General features: G+C 37.9%; 1 protein-coding gene across 1 annotated transcript in view; it reads left to right on the top strand.

The window, feature by feature from the left end:
- The window catches only part of ADAMTS19 (ADAM metallopeptidase with thrombospondin type 1 motif 19), a 219411-nt gene that overhangs the window by 192496 nt on the left and 10420 nt on the right, over positions 1 to 16495 (top strand). Inside the window, exons 22-23 of the mRNA XM_062189957.1 lie at positions 4254 to 4458; positions 7236 to 7388. Coding sequence (XP_062045941.1) covers positions 4254 to 4458; positions 7236 to 7388 — 358 coding nt within the window. The remainder of the gene's footprint in view (positions 1 to 4253; positions 4459 to 7235; positions 7389 to 16495) is intronic.

Genomic DNA, 16495 nt, shown 5'->3' with positions numbered 1-16495 from the left:
CTAAATTCCTCTGCTAGAGGTCACCATGCAAACTGCTTGGTTCCTGATCTCTGATCATCACACTTCTGACCTGGGTCCTAGTTATTAGATGGTGGCTGCTTGGTCCCTTCTGGTTTTTCCCCAGTGAATGCTAAGTAATAGAGCAGGCAAGAAACTCTCTAAGAGAAATCAACAATGCTGAGCAACTGCAAGTGGGGTAAAAATAAAGAAGGCCATACCCTAGTGCTATGGTGTAAATATGTGGTTTTTTTTCCTACCAACACTCATGTTAGGCTTGGTCCCCAGTGCAGCAGTGTTGGGGGATAAGGCCTGGAGACAGTGTTTGTGTCAGGAGATTAATGCTTTCTCGTAGGAGCTGGTTAGCTATCCTCCCTTCTAGTTTACTCTGTGAGTTGATATAGTCTGAAAGCCTCACCAGAAGCTAAGCAGCTACCCATTGGCTTCCCAGCCTCAAGACCCATAAATTACAATGAACCACTTTCCTTTATAAGTTACCCAGTCTAAGGTATTCTGTTATAGCAACAGAAAATGAACTGAGACACTTTGTAACTGGAATGTCACACAAAGACAAATACAGAAACCTGAGTTTCATATCAGAATGGTCTAACAGCAAGACTGCGTCGCATGGCTGTCATCGGGTTTCTGAAAATCCACTTGCTTCCATGCACTGATTAATGCCACACTTGAGTGGGACTCAGACCCAGCATAAGTCCTAAAAGCCTTTAGGGACAGGGTGTCGAAAAAAATGTAAGGCTAGATTGATTGCCCTATAATATGGGAACAGGGATATTTACGTTATCTAAGAATAACACTAGGACTTTAGTGAGGTTCATGAGTTAGGGTGTAGTTCTGAGTTCGCAGGTAGACAGAAAATTGATGGTCCATTCACAGTAGCTTCTCCAGTAGTGCCACAGTGAATTTATACAACTACTTTATGGATATCCAAAGAAGGTGTAGCTTTCTTTTTTTTTTACAGGGCAGCCTGTAATTAATACAATTCTCCTCATGAACCCTATCACAAAGAGTAGGCACAATGTGGAGGGAATAGGAAGAGGGAGGAACAAAGTTATCAATTAACCATATTTGAGCTTTTCTGCCTTAAACAATCTCCTTGAGGATTATTGTCATCCAGGCAAGTGCTTGGTTCTGGTTCCCCTAACCCCCTTTTCTCTCTCCTTTTGCTGGTATAGCATGCTATCCTGAGTTCTTTCTATTTGTGCCTTGTTGTCAAGTTCAGTAAGTGCTATAGATCTGTAGATCTGGCTCATGGCATGTTAAGGAGAGCTTTTAAAAGTTTGAAAAATACTTTCTTTCTCTACAGAGTTGAAATTCCAAGGCTTCCTTCCCTGTGGAGCCAATGTATTTAAGGTACCAGAAGCTGATTATCAACTTTTTTTTTTTTTTAACTCTGTATTCCTGCTCTAACAGTACTACCCCCTACAATAATGCTTCTACATGAAAAGGGGGGAAGAATGATATGTAAATGATGTGCAAAAGAGAAAAGTACAGTGATAAGCTTTCAGTTAGGTCATGTGCACTGTAACTTCCTAAAGCATTTTTATGACGCAGGCAGGGTGACCTAGAGATTTATCATTCTCCCAGTCAGATCCTAGGATCCTTTGCATCCAGTGCTGGAAAAACACATAAGTAGTGTTTTGGGCCTTAGCTTTGGCAAGTCAAGATCTTGGACCCTTATCATTAACCTCCACTCCTAAGAATTCTCTTTGTATATCCTTTTTAAGAGACATTAAAATATAACATATTTTGGGTTTAATTACTTGAATATTTTGAGACACCATTTCTTTTATGCACCGTGTAATTTTTCCAATCCTGTCAATGAGCACAGCTTTCTCTGATAGACCAAGAATCTTGCATCAGCTGCAGTGAGGATTGGAACATCTTTGTCCACGTCTAACCTGGCCTCTGAAGGAGCAGAGTGGATAGCACAGGCCATTTACTGTCCATTCACTGAGCTCAGTGGTCTTGGGGAAAAATGCCTCAAGAATGACTCGGTACAGTGAGTAGTTTGAAAAGGTCAGTGTGTTTTTCGAGTGAAAAGTTTTTGCAGCGGGAGACTGGAGGGCTTCCTTTCCCTCCTTTATGTTATGAACCACCAAGAAGTGATGTCAGTGAGGTTAGCTAAAATATTGCCAAGTAACTGGACACAGGCAAGTGGGAAGGGTCATCCCAGGAAAAGCTTCTAGACTTGCTGACTCAGCGCAGCCTTTCCTTCTCCTGCCTTTCCTCTTTCTCCACCTTGGGAAGAAATGTTCTGGTTTTGTTGAAAAAGGCACCAAACAGCCTGACAGTACGCAATGTGTCAAATATAACAGAGACGTTACATCAATAAATACATGTGTAAGAAGGAGGCCTCTTACAGATAAGGAAATGGGATCATTACAAATTAGACTACATCGAAAATACAAAAAAAAATGTCTCATATTAGAATATATTTTACATGTAGTTCTTATTTTGGAGCAGTTTTCCCAAGGAATAGAAGATCTAACTTTTTAGGATGACATGAACGATATCAAAAATTCATTTTATTTAAAAAATTTAAAAATTCAAGTACTTTTCTGTAGCATTTCCTGTGTTCCATGGTTGGAGGAAAAGGAGGCTTATGGATTTAAATTGTGATTAATTCCTGGATATTCTCATGTGGAAATATGAAACAGAAACTAAACTAAATTTGGGAGTTATCTACTCACTTTAGGAAAAATCAGTAGGAAATTCTAAAGCCAAATGATAGATTTGCATCATACCAGGTAGACTAGCAAACAAGAGCCTTAAGAGAGTCATTACAGAACTATAAACGTGATTGTAGAATGTTGCAGACACAGAAGCATACAGTAATTTATTGTTAAACTATTTATAGATGAGAACACTAGGCCGGAAAGAGGATATGACTCTTCAAAACATGGGTCATTGCTAGGAATATATGGGCTTAGGTACTTTTGAAATAATTGAGGCTATTTTTGTAAAGACATGAATTCCATTTTCAAGAAATGTTATATGAGAAGTATCCTGGGTACAAATAAGAACAGGCATTGAGGATCCTACATATCAAACAGGGACAGGGGCCGGCGCCGTGGCTCAACAGGCTAATCCTCCGCCTTGTAGCGCCAGCACACTGGGTTCTAGTCCCGGTTGGGGCGCTGGATTCTATCCCAGTTGCCCCTCTTCCAGGCCAGCTCTCTGCTATGGCCTGGGAAGGCAGTGGAGGATGGCCCAAGTGCTTGGGCCCTGCACCCCATGGGAGACCAGGAGAAGCACCTGGCTCCTGGCTTTGGATCAGCGAGATGCACTGGCCACAGCGGCCATTGGAGGGTGAACCAACGGCAAAAAGGAAGACCCTTCTCTCTGTCTCTCTCTCTCACTATCCACTCTGTCTGTCAAAAAAACAAACAAACAGGGACAGGAAGTCAAATTTCTTAGGTAGCCTTGCAGCCCCTCCACATCTCCAAGTCTTGGAGAATTCTAAGCCAGGGTGCAGCATGGTTTACTTGAAGAAGCTTTTCCAGGAGTTAGGACTTGGAGCTGGCAGTCAAGGATCTGGGCTATGAAGGAAGGTGTGTTATGTATGTTATGTGCCATGAGGTGAAAATAGAAAGTGTTTGGGAAGGAAACTCAGCATGTGGTTTATTTTGCAAACAAGTGGGAGATGAAGCGAATGAAACACATATGAGCATAAATCACTTTAAATATACTGATACATACAGACAGCATATATAACATAAAAATGCTTTAGGAAGTTACAGTGCACATGACCTAACTGAAAGCTTATCACTGTACTTTTCTCTTTTGCACATCATTTACATATCATTCTTCCCTCCTTTTCACTTAGAAGCATTTATTTGTAGAGGGTAGTATTGTTAGAGCAGGAACACAAAGCAAAATTGACACATGTTGGTGTAGCACCCACAGGGACTACTATGAAACTTGAAACACAAAGAACAGGAATGACTCCTGGATATTAGCAGTTTTATACCTATAAAGAAACCTCAGTAGGGCAAGATGATCAGTAAAGGGCAGCATGTAGAATGCCAAGGGCAAAAACTGATATATGAGATTCTAATAACAAGGTCAGAGATAAGAAATATGAAGCATTTGGGGTCTTAGAGAAAATGATTGATTCAGTTTAAAAAAAAGGTAGAAAGTTACTGTGTAATTTTCTGCTAACTCTAGATCTGTCATCACATAGGGTAGATGCACATCTTTTGACTTGTTTCCCTTGACTGCTGCTTTACTTGTAGGTGGATGATGACCGAGTGGACCCCCTGTTCACGAACTTGTGGAAAAGGGATGCAGAGCAGGCAGGTGGCCTGCACCCAACAACTGAGCAATGGAACTCTGATCAGAGCCCGCGAGAGGGACTGCGCTGGGCCTAAACCTGCCTCTGCCCAGCGTTGTGAGGGCCAGGACTGCATGACTGTGTGGGAGGCAGGAGTGTGGTCTGAGGTGCAGTACACACACCGTTTCCTTATCTTTTCCTTCTCTGACTCATACCTTATACAAGCTCATGTTCTATATATACAATCTCTCTGCATACGTGTTGATATTTTCCTTTCCTATCCATTAATTGTGTTGATAATCCTGGCCATGCAGTTGTAAATCAGTTTGAAAACAGAAAAGTAAAATATGTACTCTTTGTTCTGTAAATATAGTAACATAATTGAGTGCATTTAGAATTTTCTCCTATATTTTATATACCCTGAGAACACCCTTGTGTAGGCACACATTAAAATACAGTCTGCAGCCGGCGCCATGGCTTACTAGGCTAATCCTCTGCCTGCGGCGCCGGCACACCGGGTTCTAGTCCCGGTCGGGGCACCGGATTCTGTCCCGGTTGCTCCTCTTTCTGTCCAGCTCTCTGCTGTGGCCTGGGAGTGCAGTGGAGGATGGCCCAAGTGCTTGGGCCCTACACCAGCATGGGAGACCAGGAGAAGCACCTGGCTCCTGGCTTCGGATTGGCGCAGTGCACCACCAGAATGGCCATTGAGGGGTGAACCAACGGAAAAGGAAGACCTTTCTCTCTGTCTCTCTCTCACTGTCCACTCTACCTGTCAAAAAAAAAAAAAAAAAGACCCTGAATATTTAAAAGGAAAAGAAGAAATTTAACAGTCATTTTATGTGAGTAGGGAGTGTGCTTTTACTTCATATTTAGTGCATTGTTTATATTTAATCAACAAAGTAAGAAACTTAAATTTTACTGTTTGATTGGTCAAGGTAATATAATTAAATACCTTACCCAAACTCTTACCTAAGTGGTTGGGCTGGGGTTTGAACCCAGGACTAACTCACTCAATACACAATGCATCCCTGTTAGTGTGGAGGGTCTAACATACAGTTGTACTCTGTGCCAATCCATAGTGATGTGTTTCCTGTTATCATGATGCATATCTTTTCATAATAACAAAATAATAGTAATGCCACTCATTATTTGGATTTACCGGCTACTCTGAAGCATTTTAAGTGAGGGTGTGGATACACCCACAAGCTCACTCACATGTACATGAGAGGCCTTAAAAAGTTCATGGAAAATGCATATTTTAAGAAAAAACCAGGGAAAGATTCTAAACTTTTTTTGAATCAAAACATACTTAGTTTTTCATGCCATTTTCTACAAACCTTTTGGAGTACATCAGACATAGATGTATCCACACAGACCAAAGTCACCCATCTTTAATTTCAGAATATTAGCAGGATATAAAAAGGATAAATAGAAAAAAAAATGAGGATAAGGTGGCTTAGACGGTGCAGTTTTTGTTCTTTAATCTTTCTGAAAGCACACACTACCAAATAGCCCAACTGTTCTGCTTTCTTGATTTTTAGTAAATTCTTACTTAATATTTATGTAAATGAATCCCATATACAAGTTTACATAAAAATAAATCCATTCAATCTGCAGAGAAGGTTAACATGAGCATCAGAGAAACAAATATACCTCCTCCCCCAGCCTAACTGTAACATTTTTGCAAACTCTTGGGTTAAAAATGTTCTACTCTAGATTCTTGGCACCAGTTGGGAGAAATTATATATCACAATGCAGTATACCAGTCACTTGTTTTGATATAGAACTTGATTTTATAGATCAGGTATAGTTTCAATTGTAAAAAAGTAAAACTACAAATATTAAAATGACAAATCACAATGTGCAATCTATTTTAAAGCTCAACATATGCAAATGTAAGCTATTAATTATGTGACAGTTATAAATTTGTGCAAGATTTAATATATTTAAAATATTATTTGTTCCAGCTCAAATTTTCATGAAGATGACTGTGGCAAAAGTGTGCCAGTGCGAAGAGGGCAATAAGCTCAGCTTCTACCTCTTAAGAGGCTCAAGCAATGATTTGAATCAGCATGGTCATTCCTATGTGACATCATTGCTAACTATATACTGCAGTTCTTTGGACTTTTGTCAAATGCAAATGTTTTGCCATATCTACTATACCTACACCCACAACTTCATTATTGGTCCCCTGTCTAGATAGTGATGGAAAATAGAAATTCTTTATGTATATTTTCTAATAAGGAGAATAATTGTAAATAAGAGAGTTATTGTGCCTAGAAAAGATTAGTGGAACAGACATACATGCTTCAATTTATTGTGTTATCTTTATAAGCATCAGTTATTTATGAAAGTAGCTACACTATTTTTGAATCAGTATTTTCAATCCATACAACCATTTAGAATGATGATTTCTAGGGATAAATAGTTATGTAAAGAAATTCCTCATTTTATTTTTGCTAATACTTTCTTTCCATTTTAAGAAGTGTCCTGGGAAATGACATTCGTTGAAGAATTGTCATTTTTCACAGACATTTCCTTAGGCAAAAGAAAACAGTAAAGCAAAAATAAAATGAGGAATTTCTTTAAATACTGTATTTAAATTTTTGACATAAAATTTTGTAATTTACTAAATTTTTGTCATTGTCTATTACTTGTCTTTATATCTCTGCACTATTTTTACTCTTGTAATAATGGACCAGTGTTCTGAAAGCATTTATATTCAGCATTGTATAACAGGGGCCATATGTCTGGGTTTTGATGTGAGTTCTATGCCTGATATTACCATTAAACTTATCTTTTATTTTTTTTACCTAGTTTTTAATGTGAGTGATGAGCTTAGGAGAGCCAATTAAAGAAAATATAATTAACAGAATCAGTAACAGAATCTGTATCTCCTAAGCAATTTTTGTGTTTATCTAAATCCTCTAACATTATCTTTCAGTGTTCTGTCAAGTGTGGCAAAGGCGTCCGTCATCGGACTGTGAGGTGCACCAATCCCAGAAAGAAATGCGTGGTCTCTACCAGACCCAGAGAGGCTGAGGACTGTGAGGATTATTCAAAATGCTACGTGTGGCGAATGGGTGATTGGTCTAAGGTAAGTATTATTTTGTGCATTCTCAGTAATAGCTTTCAATAATGTCATCATTGCCCCAAGTACTTTAACTCTACAGTAGAGATCTGAGGAGAAATAACAAGTAGAGGAAAATATGATGGGATGTGGGACATTATATATGTGGATCAAATCCTAGCTGGCTGGCTGTGATCATGAGAACCTCTATAGAACTGTATTAAAGATTAAATGGTATGAAATATATAAAGCACTTAGCACCATACTTGACACAGGGAAGTGTTAAAAATATAGTAGTCATTATTATTGTTTTGTTGCTATTTCTTAAATATTTATTTATTTATTTGAAAGGCAGTGCACAAAGAGATAGAGACAGAGAGCTTCCAGCCACTGGTTCATTCCCCAAATGTCCACAATGACCCACGTTTGTCAAGATTGAAACCAGAAGCCTGGAACTCCATCCAGTTCTCCCAAGTGGATGTCAGGGGTCCAAGTACTTTGGGCCATCTTCCATTACTTTCCCAAGGGCATTAGCAGGGAGCTGGATCAGACAAGGAGCAGCCAGGATTTGAACCAGTGCCCATATGGGATGCCTGTGTCCCAGGAAGTGGCCTATCCCCATTCCATGACTTTACAATGACGCCAGTCCTGTTGCTAGTTTTTGTTGATATAATTCTTTCTCAGGATGTTTTTGCATAAAACTCGTTAGGAAACTGGTGCAGTTTTATCTGTGGCGCGATCTATACCCTGATTTACATCCCAAGCTCTAGTCCCCCTCTGCTGCCATTGCTGGAAGCCAGGTGGCCACATGGCCCAACCTCTGTTGTCAAACTCCACCCCCATCCAAATGGGATTCACTGCTCCTGCTTCCCTGCCCGCCCTCCGGCAAAGTTTTAAAAGGGCCTGTTCCTGAACTCTTGGCTTCTCTCTTCTCTCTTGGCTCTCCTCTCCTGTTCTCTGCTCTCCTCTCCTCCTCTCATCTCTCTGCTCTATCTTCTCTCCTCACTATCTCCTCTCCTCTGGCTCGCTGTCTCATACTTTCTCTCTCTTTTTCCTTCACCACCCCACCTCTCTGGTCTGTTGGTCCTTTTCCCTTATTCCGGTGTTCTGTGTGTTTTGTGACGGCTAACAAAACTTACCTAGTAAAGGGTCCTAATGCTATCAGAAAATTAAATTCAAACTAAAATTAATGGAGGTAGAGGCAGAACAAAACAGAGGAAACACATTTCAATACGTTAAAGACAGCCTTTTTTCCACCAGTTTTCCTGGGTTGTATATAGTAGAGATGGAAAGGAACAGAATTCTTGGTGTCCTTTGATCAAATCAAGTGGACAAAGTTCATCTGGCAAGAAAATCAGTAAGTTTAATTTTACAATGATAGCAATGCTTACTTGAAATTTGTGCGTAATGTGGAGCCTCATACATAATGAGGCCATAGACAATACCTAACACATTCACTGTATGATAGTATAGAATTATTATCATGGAATCATAAAATCCTGTGACTTAGGTAAGATATAAGAAATCCTCTCTGTTTGTAAAGGAAAAAAAAGTGGTAGATGTTTGTGGCGTAGAGAGTATAGTGGCTATTCTTACATAATCTGAGGAACATTCTGAGAGAAATCTTTGCAATATATAAAACATTGTAATTTCCCCATATGAAAACCATAGCATTTAAAATGTTAAATATTTTCTTGCAATTATTTATGCCTTTTCTCCCTAACAAAATTTACACATTGACACTACATCTGAGTTTTCAGTAAACTATACATACTCTCCTTTCACAACCTATAACATTCCAAATTTACATTGTATCTCTTTTGTCCATAATATAAATCATTCCCTGACTACAGAGTAACACCTATTAAGCCCAGTCTTTCCCACGTTTTTGGTAAAGATTCATTAATTCATTAACTCATTATTTATTTATTTGAAAGGCAGAGTGATGGAGAAGGAGAGAGATAGGTGTCTTCTAGTTTGTGTTTATATGGATGATATCTTGGTCTTCCTCATGACCTGGATGGGAGAGTTAAGTAAGTCATAGGAAGAATGCCTTTGTGTCTTTGTTTCCATATCAGTAAAATAAGGAAATTGGTCAGTGGCAGTGCTGCCAGGCTAAAGATACATCAACTGTTCATTCAGCCCTCCAGGTATAGAATAGACTAAGTCCTAGCTGAACTGAAGAGGGTAGATAAGATCATCTATTGTTCCCCTTCCATTGCAAGAGCTCATTTGTTTCCACTGGCTAGTGAAATCCTGGATGTTTTCTTTAAAAAAAATTCTGTTCTGTGAAAAAGTTTGCAAACCACTAGAACAGATGAGCTACATCTTTTCCAACTTTGATGATAAATAGGATTATTCTAAATGATAGATGTTATTAGCCCCCAGTTAAATACAAAATCCTGAAGATGCCATTGTAAAAAATGCAGAAACAGGTTTTACTGTAATACTTGACACAGAACTGAAAGTTCACACATGTGGAAATGTGCCTAGCAAATCCTATTTTCTAAGTATTATTATTTTTTATTGATACAATGTGCCTACTTTGTGGCCTCTGGCTAAAACTTAAGCAAAACCATAATTAACTGGGAAGAACATAAAGAACATCTTGGATTCCTTTGTGCTAAACCTGAAAGCAACATTTTTTTTTCAATTTTACCACAATTATATGTGTATAATTCTTAAATACACTTGGGTTGAATTGCTTCAAATTAGTTTTGTTGTGTAACTGTATTGTTACCCAAGTCAACCATAGCCACTGTTAGTAAGGGAAGAAATGGACAAGCTGTCTTCAACTATATTCCATGTCTTTTTACTTTGGCTAGTTAGCCTATTGGTTTCTTTGTTTGCTTACTTAAAAGATCCAGTGTTGGGTTTTTGCCCCCAAAGTTCTCTTTAAGAACTTTCTTTGTAGAATTATAAAACTTCTCTTTCCCTAAAGACATTTGTTCTTTCCTTATTCACGACTAAGGACTCAGCATCACAAATTCAAACAACACTGTGCACAAATTAAAACCAGTGGTTCCATGTGAATTTTATTGATTTTACCACTTCTTTTATACTTCTGAGATACCACTTTCATGTTAAATGAAGACCATCCCAAAATAATTGCAGAGAAGAGGACTAAGACTGTGATCATTACGTTTTGGTGATTAAAGTATTTGGGTACAGAGAAAATACTAAATCACTTATTCTTATCAGCTGTGTCTCCAGAGTAGGAACAGCAACAAGATGTGTGCAGTTGGGGGTGAATTTCTGTGGTCCTCTGAGCTCAGTTAATTCTGTCAGCTTGTCACTTAAATCCTACCCATATTTTTAAACCATCAATACCTAAATGGAATTGAAATGAAGTATGAGGTTGGCTAACCATGAAAGCCTGCTTCTCCCTTGATGTATCATTCAGAAGATCAGTTAAAAGAAAAAAATAAATCCTCAAATTCAAAGCTGTTGTAGACATGGACCACAATGGGGGAAGGTAATGCCACCCAAATGTAGGTGAACGTAATTCCCTCCATAATTCGCCAGTCTCCATTTGGCTGGCGAAGAATATGCTTATGACTCAAACTGGATTCATTTCATTTGCGTCAACCTATGAGATTTCTACCACTTATGTTTTGGGTGGTTTTGTATGAATAGTTTAAGAATTGCTCTTGACTTGAGAGGGAAAAACAAATAGATTCAGGTATGCTCAAAAAGAGAAATCTGTGTTATACAATTTTGTTATCTCTGATTTCTGATTAGACATAATGTAGCCTTTATGGAACAGGGATGATGTTTATTTCATTGGCAAAAATAGGACACAGAATGTGGCTGCATCCTTCTGGCTTTGGCTCACTGTTGACAGTTATATGTCACGTGCTGACTCTGTGATACTGATATGGCCTTCACATCTTCCTGTGGAGAACAGAACGTGACCCACATGTTTCCCGGCAACATAAATCTGCGTTCCCTCATTTAAGCTGTCCTAAGTATGGAACACTGGCTTGAAAAATAACAGTCACTTATGTCTATTAAATTGGCATACTTTCTGTCTGAATTTGACCTTTCTGCCTTTATATGAACTTCTACAACTTCTGGTTTTCATTAAAAAAAGGACAGCCGAGAAGCAAATAAAAAGAGTATTTTTTCAAGATTTTATTTATTTACATTAAAGAGTGACAGAGATAGAGGAAAGGGGAGAGATCTTCCATCTACTGATTCACTCCCCAGATGGCTGCATTAGTTGGAGTTGGGCCAGGCCGAAGCCAGGAACCAGGACCTCCATGTAGGTCGTCTCCTTGGGTGGCAGACACCCAAGTACTAGACAATATCCTGTGTGTTTCCAAACATTAGCAGGGATCTGGATTGGAAGCAAAGGACTAGGACCTGAACTGGCCTTCTGATACAGTGTATCAGTGTTGCAAGCAACAGCTCAACCTGCTGCAACACAACGCCAGCCCCAATAAAAAGAGTACTGTTTTATCTACCTGCTATGCAGAATTTGATTCATTATGAAGATTTTATAGACTTAACTCTCCCCTGCAGTGTTAGCAGATAGTTTATGCTTGTCCAACTGAATTTTCATGAGAAACAAGGCACCCTGGAATGCCATTTAATTATTTTTGGTTTATTTTTAGATTCAATTCATACTCCACAATTCAAACTTACTCAGTCCTTTAAAATTCTAGAAAATGAATAGTTTTGGCCACATATTAATTATGACATTATTAATAGATGTCTGGACTGGAGATTATGAGTCTTTTTTAGATGATGTAATTCAAAATAATGCTGTAAGCAGGGTAAATCATTTTGGTTGCTTTGGTTATACAGATAGTAGGGTATATCTTTGTTTAGAAGTGGTAGGTAGTATGTAATACAATGAATCATTTTTAACCTAAACTACAAAAGGAAATCACAATTATATTCAATATGTTCAATAGAAAAGGAACTAGGCAAATCAAAAATCTAAAAACTAAAGTAATTCCTCCTAATACACAGAGCAAATACATTAAAAAAAAAATCCAAGCTTTCTATCAGAAACTACTTGTAAGTTAGTGGTAATTCTGCTTATGTTGACACTGTTCTCATTGGGGAGATGTTCTAGTTTCGTGTAGTTTCAAATCTCAAAATTGTATTTTAAAATAAACATTTTCTTCATCTTCTCTGTAAACAATGTTGAGAAAGAAACAAAGCAAATAAATTGACTACTTAAAAATTCACCTTTTAACCATGAAAGACCTACAAATATCTGGATTATTTCTAGTAAAAATAATTTTCTTACCACTTATATTAGTGAGACTGTTGAAATCTACTTGATATATGGGTGTTGAATTAGGATTCTGTGATAATTATGGGAAAATAAATGTTCCTGTTTTTGAGAAGTGAACACTAATTGTTGAAGAAGTACTTGTGTTAAAATAATTATTAACTGAGAACAACTCATCACACACAAGATCAAAGAAACAAGAATTTCACAAAACATTCCTTACTTACATACTTAAAACATACTTAAAACTTACATACTATAACAAGGCCAGCATCATAGCATAGCAGGTAAGCTGCTGCCTACAGTGCCAGCATCCCATATGGGTGCCAGTTCATGTCCAAACTACTCCACTTCCAATCAAGTTCCCTTCTAATGGCCTGGGAAAAGCAGCAGAAGATAGCCCAAGTACTTGGGCTCTTGCCACCCACATGGGAGACATGGATGAAGATCTTGACTCCAGGTTTCAGCCTAGCCATCTGGGGATTAAACCAGCGGATAGAAGCTTTCTCTCTCTCTCTCTGTCTCTCCCTCCCCCATCCTCTCTCCCTGTAACTCTGCCTTTCAAATAAATAAATCTCTAATAAAAAATAAAATGAAACAAGTCTAGAAAGACAAATAAGAGTGACTACTCTCAATTTTAAGCCTACTTATATCCAGATTGGCCAGAAGCCAATATAAGTAGCCTGATTTGCATGGATCACATACTCCTGATAAAACATCTTTGTGTATTTTATAGTAGATTCTTAGAGAGACAGATCATGTAAATCTGAAACTCCCAACAAATCAATGGGCTGGATAGGCTCTTAGGATCTTTGGCCTGGCCTTAGTGCTTGCCTTTTTTTTCCATACAGATACTTGTCATTCTTTAAAATTAGCATAGACAGTGGTGATTATGAATTATTAGACAGGTGGTAGGAGCTTATGAATAATCACTGAGGACATTTCTTTCCAGTAAGGAAAACTCAGTAGGTCTTTGAAGAAAACTTAAAGAAATAAACTTTGATCTGATACTGAATAAAGAATATCCTGAACTAAATGACCTGGTAATATCAACTTTTTAATAATGTGCTTGCTAGAAGGATTCCCCCACCCAAATTTAAAGAAATAATTGGCAGCAATACCAAACAACAAGATGAAATATCCTAGGTACAATGTAAAAAACAGAAAATGTTAATTATCCACTGAAATCAAAGAATGAAAGGAATGGACAAAATGTACACTGTTGAATGGAGAAAATATTCTGTCAGGTAGATATATTAGTTTCTGAGATCAGAGGAGATCGGGCGCATTCAGGGTGGTATGGCCGTAGACAGGTAGATATATTAGTAAAACTGATAAATACCAAAGCCCTGAGTGTCATCGTTTTCATGATTAATTCATATGAACTTAAAGATTCCCTCGACTTGTTTTTCAAAAGTCCTATTCTGTAGAAAGCTCATTGCTTCATATATGAAAAATATCAGTGTTTGCAGTTGGACTTTTCAAATTCTTTAATACTCTACTGCATTTGGTAAACTACAAACAGGAAATTAAATACTTTTATCTTCTTAATCAAAGATCACTTTTTGCATAGGATGTCATTAGTTTGCATTTTAGTATAATACACTTTGAGTGACCCCACATTAGATAATTCAGATTTCAGAGTAGTAATGTAGATTTGTTTTTATGGTTAGGAGGAATTTGTACCTTGAAACCAAACTGAAAGTAGTTTCCTCCTTCCTAAATTAAGGGATAACTGTCACTGACAGCACAAAAGTGTTTTCCTCAACCAATAAAATACATAATCTTCAAAATGTGACATAATCTGCAATGACGTCCTCATCTATAACAAGGTTAACAGCATTGTCTTGATCGCTTTATATTTTTCATGATGACTGAGTAAGAGTTTCCTTACCCCCATAAATCCTCCTCTTTCAGATCCATCCATTCACAAGCGATGGTTTTATCATTCTTTCCTTTAGCATATATTCATCCAAGAGGGTAGACTGGTGATGATACCGTCAGCTACCAGATACCTTGGCAGACAAAGCTTCCCATATTATAACCTAACATACCTATGCAAAACTCATCATTTTCATTAACTCACATGTGTCAATGAAGCTCAGGCCTGAGCACTTTTTACTTCCACAATCCCCATGTCTCGGGTTATCGAATTTTCTGCCGAAAATGTATTTATTCCCACTGTTCACATCCTCAGAGAGAGGGAGAGAGAGAGAGAGAGAGGTTGGTCTTCCATCCACTGGTTCACCCCCCAAAATGGCTGCAATGGCCAGAGCTGAATGGATCTGAAGCCAGGAGCCAGGAGCTTCTTCCGGGTCTCCTACGCAGGTGCAGGGGCCCAAGGACTTGGGCCATCTTCTACTGCTTTCCCAGGCCATAGCAGATAGCTGGATCGGAAGTGGAGCAGCCAGGACTTGAACCAGTGCCCATATGGGATGCCAGCACTGCAGGCGCAGCTTTACCTGCTATGCCAAAGCACCAGCCCCAACTACACTACTTTTTATCAGTTATTTGTTGTCTTCTGTTGTTGCGATTCCATTTAGAATGATTAACTCCTTTATAATTCCTCCAAATCTCTCTCAGATATCATAATATTGCACTATATATAATGAATGGTTATTGAATAAATGACTGATAAATATTTTCCTTCAGGTAAGCAAAAAAAAAATATGATAAATCTAAGAACTGCAATTTTTTCTGTGTTATAGTCCGTTTGATTTGTGTGACTTTAATTCTGTAACAAAGATGTTTGATATATCTTACAATAAAAGAATTAGTAACTACCTTACTTATATAATTTCCTGGGATACTAACCAATATAACTTACTGTAACAATGTGACCCCCTTTAACCTTTTTCTGAATAACTCAAACGCCATAAAAATGTTATTTTTTTTAAAAAATAAATCTATGCTTATTTGAATATCATGATATTTGAGCCATAAAAGGTTTATAAAGTTGAGTTTCATGGGTGCTGGCAAGCTGCTTTTGCATCCTCTTGAATCTGATTGCTTACACAACCCATCACTGGGTTAGACAGCAGTTATCTATCCTAGAAGGGAAGCAATGCTCATTGATGAATTTTCTGTGAACTGGGAAATCTGAGGTTTATTTCAAGTTGCAGTAAGTTAAGTGTAGCTCTTTAGTGACCTGTCGGCTATTTTAAATCAAGACTTTACTTATGAAAACAATACAAATCACATAGACACACATACCTCACTTGATCACAAAAAGATCTGATCTAGTTTTGACACTGGCTTGCTGGACAATTCCTGGAAAGTCTTTTATTTGAGAAGAAAATTTAATCATTGCCATTCCAAAATGTTCTCTCTAGTGGGAAGATGTTTCAATGGAATGACAGTGATGAAATAGAAATGTCTTCATAGGTGCACTTTTTTTCTCACTTCCAATGCCCAATGACTCATGGACTGAGCTCTGGCAGAATTCCAAGTATGCCAGAGGCTTTGTGTTTATTAACTAGTTCTTAATGCAGAACTTTTTTTTCTGAGTGATAAGCAGTATACACTTTGATATAAATTTTTTGTTATTTTGACAATACTTTTATAACATGCACAAGTCCCTTTAAATGATTCATAAGCTGTTTGATTTTGCTGCACACATTTGATCTGCTGTAACTTTATGCAAACATTTTTATTAAAAAGACACTTTAGAATGAGAAAAAATTAAACACACACACGGCGGGGGGGGGGGGGGGGGCGGAGAGAAAGAGAGAAAGACACTCTCAAATGTCTGACCTCTAGAAATGGATTCACTTCCAAAAAGCCATGTGTTAAATAAAGCAGACAAACTGCTTTAAAAAGATGCTGAAACACTGACCAAAATAAATAGCAAATCTTAAAAACAAACCCAACTTTTGCTCTTTAGTATGCT

The sequence above is a fragment of the Lepus europaeus genome, chromosome 4, assembly GCF_033115175.1.
Source record: "Lepus europaeus isolate LE1 chromosome 4, mLepTim1.pri, whole genome shotgun sequence".
Taxonomy (NCBI): Eukaryota; Metazoa; Chordata; class Mammalia; order Lagomorpha; family Leporidae; genus Lepus; species Lepus europaeus.
This window is presented reverse-complemented; position numbering and strand designations above follow the sequence as displayed.